Here is a 21,451-nt window from a genome sequence, read left to right as displayed (position 1 = left end):
GGATTTTTTTGTTTTGGTTGTTATGTAATTAGATGAAGGCTCTGTTCTATACCTTTAGTGCTTTGGTGGATTACTGCCAGGATTGGAGAGGAGCAGAGAGAAGGGAAGAGGAAGTGAGGAAACAAACAAAAGGAAAGGAATGAAAAGGTGAAATTTTGATACGCAGAGCTAGTAACCTTTTAGATAATGAGTGGTTTGGAGACTCCTCTTGCTGGTATTGGCCTCCATTGAGTTCAGAAGACATACTTTAAATGTGTTGACTTTTTCCTCACCTTTTTAGCCTGGATGGGCTGGCTGAGTAACACCTGCACTGTTACAGCATTACCTTGTTGCTTAGTCACAGAATGGTGACACAAAACATGCATCTTGTGGCCAATTAAGCCATAATTTGGTCATAAGGACTCATGCTTAAAGTGGGGCCAAGGTTGCTGTTTGATTATGTTGTGTAAGGGACTAATGTAGGCTACCACATGTCAGGAAAAACAAACATAACACCATGGTGATTACTCCAGAGCAATAAACCTCCTAATAAAACCAATCAAAACCAATAAAACCAATCTGCCAAGACGCCACAGATGTAAGACCATAAAATTGTACTCTTGAGTTTATGCATGCGTATGTCGGTCATCATGTGAGGCTCTACCTTATCTGCCCTGTACTGACATGTTTGCACTAATTGCACATTTTATACTGCATTGCTGCTAATGTTCTTCACAAAACTGCTGACCGCACTGCCAGGTTAAGTCCCAAATCCACACACATACATGGATCTACGCTCATGTAAGGCTGTGACTATGACTGTGATTATGAGCTCACTGCCTTACATTCGTTTTCCTTCTCCATGGCTATTTAACCCTTTAATCTTATATTCAATATGTATTTTTATATTAGATTTTTTTATATGTTATATTAGATTTGTCCTGTAGTTTGGCACTGCACACTGAATCTCACTGTGCATTTTTAATAACAATGAATTTGTATTTTGTATTTGTGTTACTGTATAGTAGGTCAACCCTAACATGGAAATGTAATATCTATTACTAATAATACTACTACTACTTCCTCGGACTCATTGTAATGATTTTATAGAACGTGTAGAAGGATTATCTAATGACAAGTCTTGTATTTCTCTTCTCTTTGTTCTCAGCATGATGTCACCATAAACCTTAAACAATGTTGTGCTTTAAATTCCAATAAAGCATTTCATGAACTCTTTATGAACTCTTGCCATTGTGTGTGTAGGTGGGGAGGTGACCAAGCCGCGGTTCACTCAGTATTTCCGGGGCAGCCTATCTGGTCTGACCATCCGACCAGGGAAGATCGAGAGTCAGAAAGTCATTTCCTGTCTGCAAGCCTGCAAAGAGGGCCTGGACATCAACTCCCTGGAGAGTCTGGATAAGAGCATAAAGGTATCACTCACACACACACACACACACACACGCGTCAAAAGTTATGTCACTTCAAATAAGTTAACGGTGACTTTTTGTTTCACACAGGACACTAACAGTGATCTCTGCAAAAGAATACGCAATCGTAGTTCCAAAAATGTTGAATTATTTATTTGAATCAAATTCCTGGCAGCAGCAAAAGTTGGTTTTTCTATAAACCACCCTGACCACATACAGCTCCCTCTAATGTGTGCACACACACAAAAAGACACATTTTGATCCCAGTTGACACAAAAACACAGCTTTAAATCACCACAGCTAAATCATGAGTTGGCTTCCTTGAAACTGCTCAGCTACCCCCCCACCCCCCCCTCCACGTCCACCACAGCAGCTAATCCATCTCCCTGCACTGTGGAAGATAGAGGGCAGACAAGATGGATAGGGGTTTGTGTAAACTCCAAGCCGCCCACTGTCCCTCAGCTCCCTTAACTCTTTTTCTGTCTTCCTCTCTTCAGTCTTCTCTCCCTCACTCCTGCTGCTCTTCCCATGCAGCTCCTTGTGCCGTGGTGCACCAAACGGATACTTGCCAGCCGTTTGAGAAGACAAGGTGGGATGAGGAGAGAAGACGAGGGGTGGACAACCTCTCTCGGGGCAGTGCAGTTTATCTTTTGAGAGCTATTTCATTTTCTTCTTAGCCGCACACTCGCTTGGCCGTAAGTCCACGGGAGGCTTAAGGACGGCATTTAGCCAAGCAGGTGGAGGGCTGGCACAGAATCAGAGGAGAATAACAGGGAGGTAAGGAGAGACGGGGAGAGGGAGAGGCAGATAGAGAGTGAGCGAGTAAGAGAACAGAACATGAGAGGAGACAGCTAGAGAAGGGGATGGTGTGAGGGGGAAAATGACAGGGGAGAGGGAGTGCATGGAGAGCCCCATGGAGAGCTGAAGTACTGTCACCCTGCTGCTGAGAGACAGTTTTAGGAAATGGGAGACACTCAGTGCAGTTCTAGCAGGAGACCACTAAACCCTCTTTTAAGAAAGAAGGGCCTCAAATCCCTGCCATCAAACCCTGCAGGAGAACACACACCTCTGTCAAACTGTACTTGTGAGGACAGTCCACGGACTCTTTCCCAGCCCCTGGACTTAAAGGGGTCTACTAGTTTTTCTTAATGTTTTTAGCCTTTTACAACAGAGTAGCTACCAAATCATTTTACTGCTATTCCACTATTTTCCTTCATGATTTCCACTGACTCCTGCGCAGTATGTAAAAACATTTGCAAAGGACCGAGACTACCTTGAAATAGGTGATCCATCACAGCGAACATTTAGTCCAAGTGACATTGCTCTTGCATCGTAATGCAGTACATACATGATGTTCACTTTGATGGATTACCTGATTAAAGCAAGTTTCAAGCCTCTGCAAGCTGGTGTTCATACGACTGTGTAGTGAAATGAATAGAAATGAATAGCTGCCTGGAGGGCAGGAAAAATTAAAGCCACTACTGCATGCTTTGGAATGGTATGGACTCGCGTTGACTTGAAATGTACGTGTTAAAGCTACATGAAAGCTGCATCCACATGACAGTTAGTAGTACAGTCTTGACTTGTTATGTCAAAATGCAAATTGTGTCTAGGACTGTACACCTCTAAAACACATTTAAAGGTGCAGTGTGTAGGATTTAGTGGCATCTAGCGATGAGTTTGCAGATTACAAACAACTTAATAGCCCTTGGCTAAGTCCGCCCTTTCCAAGCATTTCAAGAAGCTACAGTCGCAGACCCTTGCTTTTTCTAGTGTTAGATAATAATAATAATATTAATAATACATTTTATTTTTAGGGCGCCTTTCAAAGCTCACAAGGTCGCCGTACAGAATACACATAAAACATACAATATAATAGATAAAACAGGTGTAAAACAGGTAAAAACGTATGATCTTCCATTTGTCAAAACTTGGGTTCTCAAATTTCTCACAACACTAAATATTATTCCTCTTTTTTGATGTCATTCAACCCTTCCATTCGTGGCATCACATTTAAGCTGCCACTTGCATGGTCCTGTTTTTCAGCTTTAGGTTTTTGTAGAAAGGGCGCTGCAACATGAAAGCGCAACTACAGAAAACATGATTGTGAATACTATATTCTATTCCTTCCAATAGATCTCCCTAAATCCTACACACTGTACCTTTAACTACCACGATAAAGGCTTTCTAATTAAAGCCTTCGTTTTAACAATGGATGAAATGACAGTGTGTAATGTGAAAGGAGTCGCCCACAGTAACAAACCCACAGAGATTTATCACCAGACTCTGGAGTTTTCTAAGCTGCATGAAGCAGTTTAGCATCTTTCAGCTTGTTGTTTTAATTTTCACTGTTTTTGGTTCATTCTGTTTCCAGCAGCTGTTTAAGCTAAAACAGCTGTGTGCTACCAGTCCAGCATCAAACAGCAGACAGACGCATTTAGCAAGAGAATATTGGACAAACACTCCGTTGTCATTTTATTAGGTAGTTAAAATGAATGCAGTTTAATACAACTAATAGCCCGACAATAAATCCTCCCTTCAAGAATTATGATGTTCAGCGTGTGCTAAAACTGAGAGGTGTAAATTCAACTGTACGGTCATTTCTGAGGCTGCAGTTTGTATTGAATTACACAGACAGGTGTTTCTGTTATTTAAACTACCCTCATTGATATAAATGGTGTTGACTAAATAATAGAAACACCTGCCAGTACAACTCATCTATCAGACTGCATTAGTTTTTTGCTCGGTGTTCCTGATACACTACCAACTGAGTGTATATTCACCAACTGGCCAGAAAACTCCAACTGAATGCTAATGTCGCCATGTGTCTGCTGAATTTGTAACTGGGCATCTCTTGCAAGTTGCTTTGCTATCAGATCTCGAGGCCCAAATCTAGTTTCAGAGAGCATCACTCTACCACACAGCAAACCTTGATTCAGATAGTATTCCAGCATAGAAAAACAGTGCACATCGCACTGATAGCGGGAGGAACAGGGCATTAATGGGGGCACAGCAGCATTCTTGCCCCAGGCCCCCCACGCCAGGTTAATCTGTCCGTGCCCTCTCCTGTCTGGGACACGGTTTGTCTTTCTTTCACTTTGTCAGTTCTCAATAAGAACAGTTTGAGTGCAGCTATGACTGGCTCTGTTCCTGTTGACATTTTATCATGAGCTGTTTCACCTCTCTGGCCCTCTGACATCACTCTTTTCTCTTTCCACAGTTCCACTTTAACCCTGCCCAGTCTATCTTGGTAATGGAGGGAGAGGACCTGGAAAACATGAACGCTGCTGTGAGGAAAGTTTCCTACATAAACTCTCGCCAGTTTCCCACACCAGGCGTCCGACGTCTGCACATCTCCACTGCCGTCCAGTACGTACAACACTTCTTTTCTTCTTCTTTCCTCTTGTTCATACAGTCGTCTTTTTCTCTTTTTTTTTCTCTGTAGGTCTACATTCCTACATTTGTGTCCTTTAGTCCTCTCCTATTGACTCCCTGCTGTCTCTGAGATATGAGGAGCGTTAACCCACCAAGGCAACACAGCAGATATCGCAGCCTTTTCACGTGTTGATCCAACCCCTCCTCCTCTCATTCCTCTCCCTCTGTCTCTTCTTTCCTCTGCTGTCACTTTCCTTTTCCTTTAATACACCATTTTCTGTTCGCTGTCGCCACCGGGGGCCAGTTTTTACATTTTCATGTTACGTATTAATAATTCTGCCTGGATTTTGCCAGAGGAATGAGAAAAAGAGAGATATAAAAACTGAGAATGAGAGTGTGTAGCTGGTAGTCTGAGTCTGGCTGGTAAAACAGCCTCCCTCTGCGGGTTCCCATTAAAATTCATGATTGTTTTAAATATATGTGGACCCCTGCAGCACAGCCTGGGGGGGTCACTCTCCGCCCTCCTGTTGGGTTCGATGCACGGCTGTGAGCGCGAGAACTTCAACTAACACTATAGAAGTGAGTGTGTGTGTGTGCCACACAGGCTGGTGGTGATGAAGCAGAGTCATCGCAGGCAGAGGCACACCGATTATCAAGGAATGCATTATGCTAATGATGGCTAAGCTTACGTCATTGCTAAATGTTGTTTAGATTATGTTTTTCCTCGCAGACTGCTGACTGGTCTGCCTGTTGCCATAGCTGTGTTTATGCTGGAGTGTGTGTGTGTGTGTGTGTGTGTGTAAGGGATGAAAATAGCGTGAAACCACTACTAAACTATATGTGTGGCTAGTGTATGAGAGTGTGTGTATTTTTATATTCGCATCCACAACAATGGAAAAAATTCTCCTCAACTAAGTTAGTTACGCCGAAAGCCTGAAACTTGGCCTGCTACCATAACACGTCAGCGAGTGCTGCAAGAACTCCCCCCTGTGCAACAGACAGTATCACTCCTCACAACTAAAGAGTTGTATATTTCCTGGTGATGCAATTAAACGTATTTCTTGCCGACGCATAATGACTGTAATTACTGCAGGCGTGGAGAAAATAACAAAGCCAACAGCGCGAGCAACAACTCCTCTGTCATATTTCTTCTCTGGAGCAAAACTTTTTCCATTTTTGGAGATTATGGAGAGTGGAACGTGTGGACGACGTGTGTGTGTGTCAGGGCTTTAAAAGAAATGAACTTGCGGGGCATGTCAGAAATCAGTTCATGTTTTTTTTTTTAAATCAAGATTTGTTTAATGTGAAATTACTAGTACTACTATTACTACCACTATTACTACTACTACTACTACTGCTACTACTACCATGACTGCTCATGCCGTGCTCTACTAATGAAGGAAAATGTAATTATCAGCACAGATGCAGAGAGAGTAAATCTGTCTCTGTATTATTGCCATACAATGATTTTTATAAGAAACAGTCTCAAGTGTTTGTAGATGACATCTCTGCGCTCCAACACTAGGCGAAAGATGAAATCAGAGATGAGTCATAGCTGTGTGAGCGTGTCCGCCATGGACACTGTGTAACTAGTGTGCAGCTTCTTTTCACAGCAGCACATTTGTTTGTAGAGTCTTTTTGATAGCAAGGGTGATTTAACTTCCAATTTGTCGTTTTAGTACTTCATCCAGAACACACCAGGAGAAAAGACTCCCTTCACCTGAGTTAGTTACACAGAGAGCCTGAAACATTGCCTCCCGCCATAGCACATCAGCAACTGCTGCAAAAACTCTGCCGACTGCCGCGGACAGAATCTCTCCTCCCAAATAAATAGAGATGTTAATGAATTCCTCCAAATGCAATTCGATTTGTTGCGTGCTGACAACTAATAACTGCAATTACTGCGGGCAATGTGAAAATAAAAGTAACCAGCGCTAATCTTTGCAACAGCCCTTTAAGGCTCCCATGTCATATTTCTTTATAATTAAGTTGGACTGGCTCCAGGATTTTGTTTTTTTTTTTTGGTTGTTTTTTTTCCAACCTCGGCAATCCCACGCAGCAGCCGTCTCCCTGCATCGCTGAGTTTGTATCTCCCACTGCTCACAACAATGGCTTAGTGCCCGAACAGCAAACAGACGCACACCACCGGCTGTGGCTGCAGGAAAGAAGAGGAGAGATTACACAATGCCCCCAAACCTGTTTTTGTCTCAAACCGGCCTCACACAACTGACTGTGGAGGATTAGAGACAATAGTTAAGTTTCACTCCAAGTTTCAGGGATTCTTTAAAAAATATTTCAGTAAACTAAATGTGAATTTGCTGTTTTTCATCAGCCATTAGCTAAGTTTCCTGAATGTAGAAAAAAAATCAGGTATTCCAATGAGTAACTTCTGAAACTTTGTTCTGCCTGGAAAAGTAAGAAAAACAGAGACGTGCTTGGCAGTTTTGTAATAACCAGTGGAGCGAGGCCCTCTCTGGGCTTTTTTGTGTCCCTGAAGGAATTGATTTTTACAGATATACACACCCCAAAGGTCAACATGGACATGAGTGAGACAGTGTGCATGATAACTCATACTGAGCAAATATTTTTCAGGAACTTCTCATACATGCTCAAAAAAAGTTTTCAAATACACTGTCGCCCATAAAGTTGGAATAATTGTTCAATACCCCCAATGTTGTTAAAGCCTGAATACACAGTTTGCAAAGGTTCATTGTGGTTTAAGTTTCACTGTGATATGTTTGGAAGAGTTTGATCAGTGAAGTTGAGAAGATATACACTTTATTTATCAAGAATAAATCACATTGTCACAATCATTTCATGAGAAGAGGTAAAAAAAACATTTGATTCCAACTTTATGGCCAACGGTGTATTTTGCTTTGACGTTCACCCAAACACACTGCTTGTTCCTTCTAGCTTTTCTAATTCTATCCATATAAAATTCATATTAAACAACCCGGCCAGAGCAAGAGAAAACATATGGAAATCTATCATATGGATTTATGCATTGCGGCATGGTTTACACCAGAATGCAGATGAGAAAATACAGAATGAATAACAGCTGAAATCTTGCAGGCCAGGTTTTCTAGCAAAGGAAATAAGCTCGTTATGGTTCGTTCCTGTAGCTGCAGCAGTGAGACAAGGCATTGATATCCCTCCCACTGACAGATGTTTGTGTGCTTGAAAGGCCTTCGGTGAAATGTAAAAACAAAAATCTGGTTGTTTGTTCAGCTTTCACAGCGCATACCACCACCCCCTCCACCAACATCACCACCCTTAATACCTCCTCCCCCTCCCCCGCTGTCCTTTTCTCATTTTAAAGTCTCTTGTTTTTCATTTCGCTGATTTTTAATCTGCAGCCTCTACACTGTGTGTACGTGTACGTGTATGTCCATCACTGGATCAGAACGGATGGCGGTCAGATGACTGCGCCCGTGTGTGTGTGAATACATGTGTGTGTGTGTCTGCTCTGCGTTGTGAGCTCACAGCTAGCCAGCTCAAGTCCAAGAGAGCCGCTATGGGTCCATCCATTAAAGGTTGCCAGTAGATGCTGTGAATTTAAACGCATGCTGTCGCACACTGACAGGCAGGCAGGGAGGCAAACATGCATGTTTGAAACCCCAGCAGGAGCCCCCGCTGCAGGTCTGTGTCTGCTGCCTGAGCACTGACACCTAGTTTTACCCCCTGTTTTACCTCCACACAGCCAAGAGCACTGTTGGTATTGTGAAGCTTTATTAGCTGCTGTAATGTTTCACTGCTTTGGTGATGCTCAATAGATATACAGCTGCTTGTGAAAGGGACAGAGCTATTTTCTGTAAGGTCTTTAAGTGTCCCTCTTTGCCCTCTGTCATCCTCTGGTGCTGTGTATCAGCTGGATGGTCCTTATGTATATATGTGCCTCTCTTCACTGAAAGGTCTTCGGCCTTGCTGAGTGAAATCCATTAGAGGAAGAAAATAAAGAAATGCACTCAGCGACACTGTCGTACATTCACGAAGGGCAGCTTCTCCACAGCAGACAGTGCGTGGAGGATTGTGGTCAATGCCGCGGTACTGTGACAGATTTCAGGTTCAGTCTTACTAGGCCCCAATGAAAAAAGAATATTTGTCATCGCAGTTTAATCACAAGAACCTAAAACTCTAACCCATGGTCAAAGAAGTACTGAGGTCTTTTAGTAAAAGTGGTAGCAGCAGACTGCAGAAATACTCAGTAAATAGTAAAAGTTCTGCATTCACAATTTTACTTCAGTGAAAGTACAGAAGTATTAGCATCAGAGTAAAAAGTGCAATATTTCACTTTGAAAACGTAACGTACATATATAGTACAGTATTTTAGTAAGTGCTTAGTTACTTTGCATCGCTGACTGTGACAAACATCCATGAGAGGAAGAAACTTTATTGGAGAATGCAGCTGCTAATTAGCATACAGGAAATGTGACAGGAGGATGATAGACCATGACCTAGTTAAGACAAACTGTTGAGTAAAATAGCTCTTCTTTTTGTACTGAATAATTACCTTCTGTCTTGTAAGACTTTACAGGTCATAGATTAAAGGAATATATTAAGATTTGTACACTAAATGCTGCTGAAACAGTTCTATGTAAACTGGACATCTGAAAACCTTCAGTGTGTGAATGTGTGTGAAAGAACAGTCTTCTCCGACTTCGATTCCTCCTGAATGAATGATGTGTGAATGAGGATGTGATGTAAAAGCGCTTTGAGTGGTCGAAATGACTAGAGAGGCGTTAAACAAACACAGACCATACAGACCATTAGCTTGCATTAGAGCTGCAGCCCAGTCACAGACCAGTATCTTCACGCCTGGGCTGAAAAAGGAAACACCAGATCACTGCCAGCAGTATCAGGCTGCTTTTTTGCATCTCAGTCTGTCTTCCAGCTCCCACTCTCCAGCGTTTCCTCTCCTCTCCGTTTGCAGGTGTTTTGGTGAAGACACATGTATTACCATCCCGGACATCGATGCGGTGGTGATGGTGTTGCAGCCCAGCGAGCCCAGGATAACCATCAGCGGGGTGGAGAGAGTGAACCGGCCGGCCTCCGATCTCAGAGCGCCGGGGGGTGTAGCTCTGTTCCAGGACCTCCATATCATCAGCACGGTCACCAGGGCAGACGCCACTGCACATCACACAGGTATGGACCGTCACACACAGCGTTAACACCTTTGCAACCCTTTGAACACAGAAGGCGGTAGGTGGGAAGCCAGTGAAGGATCCTTACCTTTTTGCAGCATCAGCCACTCGGTGTAAATCCACTCACTCGTTCCATCTAAACCACACCAGAGAGCAGCTGAGGAGAAAAATTGGGATAAAAGAGAAAAATGTCAAACCCAAGGGCGGCACTGCTTTTCTGAAATGTGGCGTGTTTTAATTAAAGGGAACATTTTGGTCATTTGTACTACTTTTGAAGGCACAAATGCTAAATTTTCCATGGATGGGAATGGTATCTTCATGTATGTTTACGGTGTACTTTCCAAGCTCATACACCAAAAATGTAGTCTGAATCAAAGCCCTCACACAGCGGGAGATGTGTACCTCTCCGAGATAGAAATCTGTCTCCTCTAAATATTTCAGCGGCCTTTCATATTGATAATGTGTTCACTCATTCATGAAGTCCCATAGCCTAAGCAGTGCCACCTGTCTTCCAATCAAAACAAACCTTCAGCGAAAGCGTACCATTACACAAACCCTCGTGGGACTCTTTCATCTGGTGCGTCGGTATACACCATGAACCCCAAAAGTTGGTATTTGGTAGTGACATACAGCCATATAACACACTGAGTGAGGGAGCTGCTGGTCTTAGTCTGCACCGGTCACCAGTCTGGATCCTCTCAGCAGATCCTAACCTCTTCGCAGTGATGGAGGCAGCAGCGGCACAGCGAACTTGGAAAAACATTATCCAGCTGCAGACAAGATTAAATCATCTTCGAGTGATGAATTTTAACCCATAAAGGTTGTACGTTTGTAAAACTTTTTCCAGCGCCTCAGAGTAGTGATGGCTTTATGTGCTCTTTTTTTATGCAATTTTCACTTTCAGGCAATGGGCACCATCTAGGACTTGGTATCCAGTGCTTACATTGTTACTTATTTGGCATAAAACAGGAGATAAATGAACAAGAGACACAAGGATTACAACAGTTTTACCACTGTCACAGGAGTACGTTTGGCAAAATGTACTTGAAATATCAACAGTTAAATGACTCATCATTATTATTATTGTCACAGTCATATTATAGAAGTACTTGATCTACCTTATATACTTATTTATTTTAGAGTAATATTTCCTTCTAGATTGCAGGAGTAGAAGTACAAAGTACACGAGTAAGGTTTGCACATACAGCTGGATTTTAAACACCCCCTCAGATACAGTTGGGGACGACTGGCCCGTCTCACCACCAGTAATCTCCAATGGAGGCCAGAGCCTTTTGTTCCATGCCTGCCTATATGTGGAGTCAATTTCCTGCTGCAGTCCACCCCTGTCCATGCAGGTCTGGAGGTATTAGCCCCTCCACTGTGGCCGTACACTCTCCTTTCTGTCCCGCAGACCCCCTTTCCTGCTGAGTAAGACCTGCGCCTACCCCAAGACCGATTCTCAGGGTCGCGCCGCCTTGACCGACAGAAAATGAGTATGACATTTAATCCTGATGGCTCTAGTCTCGTCCAACGATCTGATCACCCAGGCTGGAACAGGCTCGGCTCGCCTCGGCATGTCCTGGCACGGCTCGGCCCCCGGCCCCCGCCGCTCGCAGCCAATTAGGAGCAGATAAGCCGAGCAAAAGGGAGGTTTTAGCCCTCCATTGTGCGTAATGCAGCGAAGGAAGGAGAGCAGATAGTGGCATTGCTTTCAGGAGTCGGTGGAGCTCTTTCTGCTGGTGAAATAGAGACTGCAGCTGGGGGGAAGAGATTAGCTGGAAGCCAGAGAAAGACATAGAAATGGGAAGAAAGAGAGAAGAGAGATGAGGAGAGAAAGTGTGTGTGGGAGAGGGAGGCACGGTGAAGTTCCATAATGAGCACATTTGGTGTTCTCTCAAGGCTTAAAGTATTCAAGATAAATCACATATTTCTTTAGCAGAGCATGCAGTGACTTTCTTTTGGACCCTGCTAATCACCCCCTCACCCTCTTCCAGTCTTTGTCATTTTATTGAGCCTCCTCAGCGCTGCCTCACTCCTCTCACACCACACTTTCTTTTCAAGGCCTTTTCTGATGACTTTACTCAAAGCCAATGTCATTGATTCTCTTATTAACTCAACATCTTGACCCATTTGCTTTCATGGCCATCTTCTGTTCTGTGTCCTCTTCTGCTTTAGACTTTATTCTTTCGCTTCCCTCTCTCACCATCTCGTCCCTTCTCTTCTTTGTGATTCTTTCTAGGGAGCCGTCCCTCCCACACTGTAGTTCTAAGATCATTGCTGGCTGCGCTCAAACTGTTCCTGGGACAGTGCTGCACTCAGGCTGCACTACTCATGTGTACTGGCTTGTGTTTTAGTAGTATTTTAGTATTAACCATAACCTCAACCATGTAGAAACACAATAACAATCAGCAGCTTGATTTAAAAAGTGCAGTGATGGCTCAAATAATAATAACGCTCCTTTTACACATGCCAGCATGCGTTCTGCAAATGTAAGAAATAAATAACACTAATACTAATAAGTCTAATAATAATACTGCACATTCTGTTTTGAAGTGAGACTATGTAACATCACCATGAGGTGATCTTTTGTGTGCGTGAAATGGAAACTAAAAGCAGCAGTAATGTCCTTTATGATGTGTTTGAGTCTCGCTCACGTGAGTGTACAAAACAGTTCTTCACTGCTTATGACTTGAATTCTTCACGAATGTTTTCACTCTTCTTTCAAACGTGAAAACACAGTTCCACACAGTTCTTCGAGCTGCATTGCAGTCCTCTAGTTGTTATTATGAAGATAAGGATCTCAAACATGTGTTTTGTGTTTTTGCCGTCACCTGTGGCGATGAGCGGTGATCTCAGGTGTGTTTTTGGACCTCACTCTAAACTCTAAACTCTAAACTCGTTCTTGCTGATGGTTTTGACTGTTTGCCTTCATCTGAATGTCTCATTTTCTATTTGAACTTGTTTTAGAAGTTTCATCATCTGTAGTAATCGATCTTTTCTTTGCTTGTTCAGCCCCCCCTGAACATCACCAGAGGGCCATAAGCTCAGCCACCATTTTATTAACATTTCTGGCCTCTTGGGGACAGAAGAACTCCACAGGGAGCTGACAGTAATGGCCTTACTTTTCACATCCAGCTTCACATCCAGAGTAACACCAGCATTCATTCTAAGTCCAATATTCCCAACCTTCTTCACTTTGTTTTGTTATCCATTCACTCCCATGGGGAACATCTTTTTTCTTGAGCTGCTAAATGCTTCATTACGTTCAGCAGCTAATTGCTGACTTTGCTGTTTGGTGCTGGGGAGCACCGTGCAGTGGGTTCATGCAGAAAACAGTTAGCTTACTGCTTATCCAAGACAGTGAGGCTAAAAAGCAACCAAAGACCACATTTAAAGAAATGCCTTCATGAAAAAACACTATGGAGGTATCCTCTTTTCTCTCCCACATATTTCTTTTTGCCTGTTTTCCTCACTCTCCCCCCTTTTCCCTCAGAGACCCCCTCCACAAACACACACACAAACCACGCATCTACTGCATCTTTCTCCATTGGGAAGCTGTTTAATGGGCATAGCCGGTTCCTCCCATGGGAGCACACAGTGAGGGAGAAGGCTGGGCAGCAGTGAGAGGTGGAGGCTGGTGCTTAGCAGCCACTGTGATGGAGGCTGGACTTCGTTGCACTGTCTCTGTTCACAGAGGTGATGAATAGCTGGAGTTTGGGAGTAATAGCAGGTGTTTTTGTGTCCAGTTCTGTTTGAATTATGGTTCATCAAAGTATTCAGCGTCAGCGACTGTCGTGTGACAATTAAGCCTAAATACACTCATGTTGTTCATGTCGGGAACAGTATATTTGATTAACTGACTGATTGGCTGCCAACAGTTCCTCTTTTTTGAAAAGCCTATAATAAAAAATCAGGTGACAGAATACTGATCCCGATATTTTCCAGTAGTTTTTGGTTTCAAGAGTTGGCAAATTACAGCAGTGTGTGTGTGTGTGTGTGTGTGTGTGTGTGTGTGTGTGTGTGTGTGTGTGTGTGTGTGTGTGTGTGCATGCATGTGCAGCACATGGACCTGGGGTGCTGGAGGAGATTATCCATAACTTGGACTACTGTGATGTCCTGGTGTTGGGGGAGGAGCTGAGGCCGGAGCAGGAGTCCCTCCAACTTCAGCGAAGCGCTCTGCTTGGAAAACACCTCGACGCCACCAACTCCACCTCTGGCATGTCCATATACGGTAGGTTACCCTGATAACCACGACAAAGCTTAATGCGCCGTGTGTGTTATTAGACAGGTGGTTGCCATGACAACAACAACTCTGCCTTTAACATGCATTGATTCAGTGCAGCCTCAGTCCTAAAGAGCCTCTGTTATTTCTACCTTTCCTCTCATCTTTGTCTGCATACAACAACCCTAACTCCCCTGTTGTCCCTGTCTCTCGTCCACAGGTGTGGACTCCATGTCCAACTATGAACAGGTGATCCGACAGGTACGTTACTATAACTGGCAGCCTGGACAACTCACAGAAAGAAGGTTTCGCCTCACCTGCTCGGAGCTCAATGGACGCTACACCAGCAACGAGTTTAACCTGGAGGTGAGCGTGAACTACAGTGTGACTGATGTGGGTTTAAAGGTTGACGTTGATATGGTTTATCACTGTGAAACAGGTTTTAAGAGTGAATTCACTGGTTCTGGCTGTCCGAATCTGAGGATTTGCTGCTGTTCTTCATATGTTCATTTGTCTATGTCAACTATCTTGATAGTTAACTGGATGTCTTTTTGTTTTGGTTGGACTGTTGTGTAAAACAGCAAGTAATATGAAGATGTCATTGGTCTGACATTTACAGTTACAGTTTTTTAATTGGAATTTGAGACCTGGACTGACATCATTTAGGTTAATGCACTTGTCCTGAGTAATAGCCAGTAGTCAGTCATGAGTTTAGCCCACTTTTGTAATATATGAGTGGAAATATAGATGGCAGCTCCAACCTACCCACTCGTCCATTAAGAGATATGCATTAAGTAGTAGAGTGACAATGTATGAAAATGTCTAAGATAATGGATGATGTTGTGCATTTTTGATTTTCAAAAATCACTAATATCACTTGCAATAGTAATAGCAAGCTGTCACTAGGGACAACGTGCTTCTTACAACCAACTGGACCAAAGTGCTTGAACCGGCAATGTAAGTGAGCTGATTCAGTGAGCTGATTCAGCTCAGAGGTGTCTGGCAACACTTTCACTCTGATGATTTTAAAATGAGCTGCAGTAGGAACTCCAACACTTCCATTCTTAGTGGTAAATAAACTGTAACGTGGCTAATGAAACCTTCATCTTAACTAAGGTCCACACTCAAACTCAACTTAATAAAAACAGCGTGATGATTATTTTAATCTGGTTAGTACCAACGATGTTAACATCGAGCTTTCAGTTTAAAGGAGCTCACTGCAAATACAACCAAATATCACTAGAAGGCACTGAACACAGAGCACTGCTCCTAAAGACACCTTGAACTGTTCTACAGTGGATCAGGCTTCTCTCGCAGGCAGACACGTCCACACACACACTCCACCGGTAATACATTTTTCACACTGGATGTTAAATGCCAAAATCAGCTCGATGTGTCAGCTAACCACTGTTTGTTTCTGTCCGGGGTCTGTTTGGCTTATTTATACATTCTCTGATGTTTACTTGGAGGGAACAATATGTTTCACTAGGCATAGTTTGAACCTTGGGGAGTGTCGATGAATCTAGTTTACATTTCACCTTCATGTATTGAGCTGACCCTGTCCCCCAAAAGGCATAAATGCATTCACTTTATTCCCAGCCTCCCTCTAAAATCTTTACTTTATTCTGTCTGGAATATATCATCTGTATGAGTCAAGGCGAGTTTAGGCGCACTGGGACTGCATGGACCAGAATGCAAAATGGGATCCCTTTACTTTCCAAAATCATCACTTCTACTTCATTTGCTCCCAACCAGGTGGGCTTATTGCACAGTTCAGAAGCTGGGGAGCATGTCAATCACATGGTAGCCCCGCCTCAGTACATGCAGGTGGTCCACCATCCCTCCATGATTCAGGACCTGTACCCCAGCCACAGCTCAGGTAAGAAAATGTCTTTGCACTTGAACTGGACTTGAGTGGAACACATACAATGGCTCGGTGGGGACGCTGTTGTGGGGGTTTATTAGTGACTTTGCTGCTTTAGGAGTTATCGGCTGTATTGTAGTCCAGTACCCACTCTCACTGTGTCACTGAGGTTACAGTTATTCTGCTGGTAGCTGGTTTTAAGCTCTGACTTGGCTATTTTTGACAGCCTCATCTGAGAACATTGAGCTAACCAATTTACATTATTTGCAATGAATCAGTGGCCATTGTTCAGTTTCAAACTAGTCACAGGAGAGCGAGAGCACAGGCGGTACAAAAAGAAGCCCAGATTAACACAACCTAACCTAGCGAAACTTTATTCAACAATCTGCACATAAGATGATTCAGTATTACAGTTCATGATCTATTTATGCTCCCATTATCTCCCCTTAGCCCCCCCAGTCATGCCCTCTCTGTTCATGAAACCAAAGTAAGGATTGATAAATACAATAAAGAGCAGCTGAATAAATTAAATAAATACGGGTAGCACATCATTGTCCAACTAAAAAGAACAAAAAACGGGCAGTTGGTGATACATAAAATCAACCATTTAACCTTAAGGACGGCTGCACACACAAGATCCAAAGCAGATGTTACCTGCCCAGTTAAAGTCGCCCAGGTGAGCGGATGTGAAAGCAACTATGTAACTCACAATTTACATTTTGTTCTCGATAGATAGCTTTTTTCCCACCTAGGCTGTGTGTTCGATCTAAAACACCAACTTTAAAGTGTGGTTGGTTAATGTTTGGTCCCTTAGAATCAACTAGTGAAAGCTTTTTTCTTTTGTTGTTGGTTGTCGAACAGCATTCTGGGCGATGTAGCAAATAAAGTAAAAGCGCTGTAAAGGCAGCTTGAGAGAAAGCAAGTAAAGACACAACACTGGACTTTGTGTGACTTCTGTGTTTGAACTGGTTAGTTCTGATCCGACCCTTTAGAACACCAAACTCACACAATGACACAAGCAAACCGGTCGATGCAGCAGAGGACCAACAACTCCCGTATTCTGCAAGGCGGAATTACTGTTTTCGTCAATGGAATCTGATGGCGGCTCTTTCTGGTCAAACTAAATCTTACAGGTCCACCTCTGTAGGGATCCTTTCTATAATGGTGTCAGACACAGTAACAATCTGAGCCTGTCGGTGGCAAAAACAGGCACTCGTAGCAGACATGCTTTGATTGGGCCCCAAAAGATTACGTTACAGCCATTGCAGCCCGTTGTGTGGCTGACGGCTGTGATGATCTACTAGATCACTTCTAAAACTTTTTGTACCTACAAGCCATTTAGACACCAAAATATATAAAATGAAGGTTATGGTTTAAAAACAAATGTATATTAAGTGATGTATGAAGATGATCTGAGAGTTTGCTTTGAAAGATGAAATGACAGCTAACTGTGCTTTCTGTTTTCACTGTTGGGAAATAAACATGTGAGAGAATGTAGGAGATGACTTAACACAAAAACTGATGGGTGCTCGGAAACCCTCAAAGACAGAGTGCTGAGTGTGTTGCTAACCACTGAGCCACAGCCTGTGAAGAGTTTCTCTGTCAGCTATCCATCCCAGGGTAAACATGCCTGGATCCAAGGGAACACTCGGTTTCGCTTTCTAGTTTGTTTATCGTTGTGTTCATCAGACTGCTGCTCTCACACAGAGGTCCTCAGTGACAGAGAGCAGTGTAAACTCTCTTATTCCCCTCCCTCGGCGCATATGCGTGATCTAAAGAGAACATGGCGAGGAGGAGAGACATTGGTCTTAATCTACCACACCAGATTTAATTATTCATCAGACTCTAATGGATTCTACTTATAGTCCTGGAGAGTTCAGTGGCCAATGCTGTTAACAGCCCAGAGAGTTGGTGTGTGTGTGTGTCTGTCTGTGTGTGTGTGTGTGTGTGTGTGAAAAAGGAGGTCAGAGGAGCAGGGAGGGCGGTGGGAGTGGATGAAAATCAGGAATATAAGTGTGTCTAAAAATAAAAAATAAAAACAAGATTTCCAGCTGTAGTTTAAGCCGTGACGTGTTTTTAGCACGTGATCGTTCCAGATGATATCATGCTGTTTGTTGTACAATACAAAGTGCGTGTGTGTGTGTGTGTGTGTGTGCACGCATGCAAACACTCACTCAAGTTACTCGGAGGGGCTGCATGAAGCTTCACTGCGAGGAAGATCAAAGGCCGTGGATTTAGCGTGAAAATCTAGGGAACTAGACTGAATCTAATGATCATCTGAAGAGTCCTCTGTGAGCTTCAGTCTTGTTAAACACACACACACAAGCACACACGCAAGCAGGGCCCAGTGCAGAGAGGGCAGGCACAGAGAAGTCGTGCTATCTCAGTAGGCTGGAGATCAGAGCAGAAGAAATAAACATTTTAGATCAAGAGAAATCCCTCAACGTGTGTTGTGGTTATGCTACTAAATAGGGCTTATGATACATCTCTGCAGCAGCGTGCTGCTCCGAGACTGAAATGAAATGTGTTGGCGTTTTTTTTTAAATATATTTGAAACAATCTGTAGCTTCCACATGGCTCAGTAAAAGCTCTCCTGTTTTTTTTAGATCTTATTTGACTGAAAGCCGTCCAGCAAGCCTTGGACACACATTCAACTAAAAGTTTAAACACGAGGAAGGTTATCGTGCTGTCTTCTGTTTACTGACAGCCATGAGAATGGGACAGTTGAAACGAGTGGGGGGGTCACTTGTTCCTGTGATACTGCTGCAAAATCACCTCACAGCCCAGAGCTGTTCCTGATCCTGGTCTTACCAATGCTAACATGCTAATGGTACCTAGGTAATGTTTACCCTGCTCACCATCTTAGTTTAGCATGTTAGCATCCTAGCACATGATGATTAGAACTAAACATAAATTACAGAAAAGGCTGGTATTTGATTATAAACTAAAACATTAGTGAAACTGAAATGGTAAATTGCCTCCATCCAGTAATTTTATCCAGAACGCACCCTTGCAGTTTGCCTCCTATTCACTCGTTCAGAGATGCCTGAGCATCAGGAGCAATGTACTGTTCTGTGTCTTGTCCCTGGACACTGTGGCAGGTGGAGCCGCGGACTGGAACCACAGACCCTGAGATCAGTGGTCGACCCGCACTACTTCCTGAGCCACAGCCACCTCTGACAGTTCTGACCCCATGATGGCACTAAATGAAAAGTCAGAAGATCACAATTCATCCTGAGTGGGACATGAATGTCTGAACTAAATTTGATGGCGACCCTTCAGCAGTTGAGATGTTTCAGTCTGGACCAAAGTGATGGACAGACTAAAAGACTGGCACTGCCATCTGTAGAGCCACACCGCTGGCATGACCAAACAGACCCAAGTATTGATTAGCATAGGCATGAAACTACAGTGAACAAATGACATAAGGAAATCAATAGACTGTCACAAAAATTTAAGATCACAATCACCAACAGAGGACCATCTTGTTTAAAGGTTAAAAAGGCCTCTCGTACAATAACATGAAGAAATAAAAATAATAAAAAAATCAATAGGCTATCACAAAAGGCTTTTAATATCCAGGGACCAGATAACAGTGAGAGGAGAGAGAAAACAATGACTCATCTACAACCTGACCTAAAATACACAGCATTACTTGGGCTTGGTCTGTGTTATAACTGGGGGTGACTGGGATAGTGTAAGAAAGAAGATGGAAAAAGTTTGTTGAGCTTATTATGGGATGTGTAGGATCCAGTGCTTTTGGAGGGACTATAATTCGGGATATATCAACCTCTGCTGTTTTGAGTTGGACCTTTCTTTTTTTTTTATCTGCCTCTTCCATCGTTCAAACGGTTCTTTCAAAGGGAGGATTACTGAAGCAGCTTTGGTGTGTTTGCATTGGTTTTTCCCTGCTATGTTGTCCGATTTATTTCTCTCCATTTCTCTCACCTCATGCTCTCCTCTCATCTTCTCCTCAGGCGTGCCGAGCGCTGCCACTGTGGTAATTGTGATGTGTATCGCTGCTCTGGTGGTGGTCGTGGTGCTGGGCATCTACCGCATCCACCTGACCCACCAGCAGGAGGTCAGGCTGGCCGAGACCACTAAAGATGCGGATGGGACCTGGGACGACTCAGCTCTGACTATCACGGTCAACCCGATGGAGGTAGGAGGGGGGGTTGGGTGGGCGATGAATAAAATGGACTGGGTAGTATTGATTGGAATATCTACAAGAGAAGAAGATATATTATGTCCATGCTCTGCATAAACATCAGGAATTAAAGGCAAAATTATCCTTTTAAACACGATCATTTAGTTTCTGAAGCTCTGAATATTTCTGACCACAGAACCTGGAGGAGCCCCAGGCTGCAGAGGAGGACGCCAGCGAGGAGGAGGAGGAGGAGGAGGAGGAGGAAGATGACGAGGAAGAGGAGGAGGATGACGACATCACCAGCGCTGAGTCAGACGACAGTGAGGAGGAAGTGGACGTTCAGCTACCCAGGATGCAACGCCAGAGCAAGAACGTCCAAAACTGGGACAAAACAACAATATCTTATTGAAACACAGTACACACAGTACACACAGTACACACACACACACACACACACACACACACACACGCACACCCACACACACACCCACACACACGCACACACCTCTCTCTCTCTGCAACATGTCCATACTGAAACCTCAAATCAGACGGTTGAAACAAAAGACTTCATGTGCTGCAGATGCTCTATGAATGAGGTAATATCTCCCCCTACTGGAAGACCACCCTGAGATACACACACACACACACACACACACACAATGCAATGATTAAACCTCAGCCTTGTCAGAAAACCTCCTGTTTTCTCCAGCTGAGAAGAAATAACATGACACTAAAACTGCTCCTCAATCAAATGACTGTCATCCTTCTTAAAGGGACAGCTCGCCAAATTTAGGTCAACCCCCTAGAGCTGTTTTTCCTCGAGTGATATCTCTCCCACTACAGTCTACACCACACAACTGCAATCTTTAGCGAAATAAAGTTGTTTGAGTCCCATTTTGTCGAAGCCACCCTGCACCATACATTCAGCTTGATGTGTCAAATTCCACAGTGAGATTTCTGATGTCCCATGAAAATGCAAAACAGACTTTATTTAAGAAAAACTGAGTTGTAAAAGTAAAGAATCTGACTATTTTTGGTTTGTATACTTCATGTTATTTATCAGTCTTTATTGTAGCCTACGTGGCAAAGCCAGGTGATTTTACAGAAATAGCATATTTTCAATGGTACTCAAAAACAACAAAAAAAGACGATCTGTGTGTAGTCTCATGTCGAACTATCCGAGGGGTCTGAGTTCTGGGTTTTTGGGAAAGACAGAGGAGTCTCCTTGTACATTTTTATACGCTCCTTTCTTGTAAATAGTGAGTATAGTAGGTGACCACCCACCCCTCCACCCCC

At 43.4% G+C, this 21,451-nt stretch overlaps 1 protein-coding gene across 1 annotated transcript in view; it reads left to right on the top strand.

Annotated features, from left to right (window-relative positions):
- The window catches only part of LOC139199577 (calsyntenin-2-like), a 145,806-nt gene extending 125,242 nt beyond the window's left edge, over positions 1-20,564 (top strand). Inside the window, exons 11-18 of the mRNA XM_070828626.1 lie at positions 1,243-1,409; positions 4,627-4,775; positions 9,712-9,911; positions 13,977-14,153; positions 14,365-14,510; positions 15,900-16,023; positions 19,986-20,170; positions 20,352-20,564. Of these exons, the coding sequence (XP_070684727.1) occupies positions 1,243-1,409; positions 4,627-4,775; positions 9,712-9,911; positions 13,977-14,153; positions 14,365-14,510; positions 15,900-16,023; positions 19,986-20,170; positions 20,352-20,564 (1,361 nt within the window). The remainder of the gene's footprint in view (positions 1-1,242; positions 1,410-4,626; positions 4,776-9,711; positions 9,912-13,976; positions 14,154-14,364; positions 14,511-15,899; positions 16,024-19,985; positions 20,171-20,351) is intronic.
- The last annotated feature ends 887 nt before the right edge of the window (positions 20,565-21,451 follow it).

This window comes from Pempheris klunzingeri, chromosome 4, assembly GCF_042242105.1.
Source record: "Pempheris klunzingeri isolate RE-2024b chromosome 4, fPemKlu1.hap1, whole genome shotgun sequence".
Taxonomy (NCBI): Eukaryota; Metazoa; Chordata; class Actinopteri; order Acropomatiformes; family Pempheridae; genus Pempheris; species Pempheris klunzingeri.
This window is presented reverse-complemented; position numbering and strand designations above follow the sequence as displayed.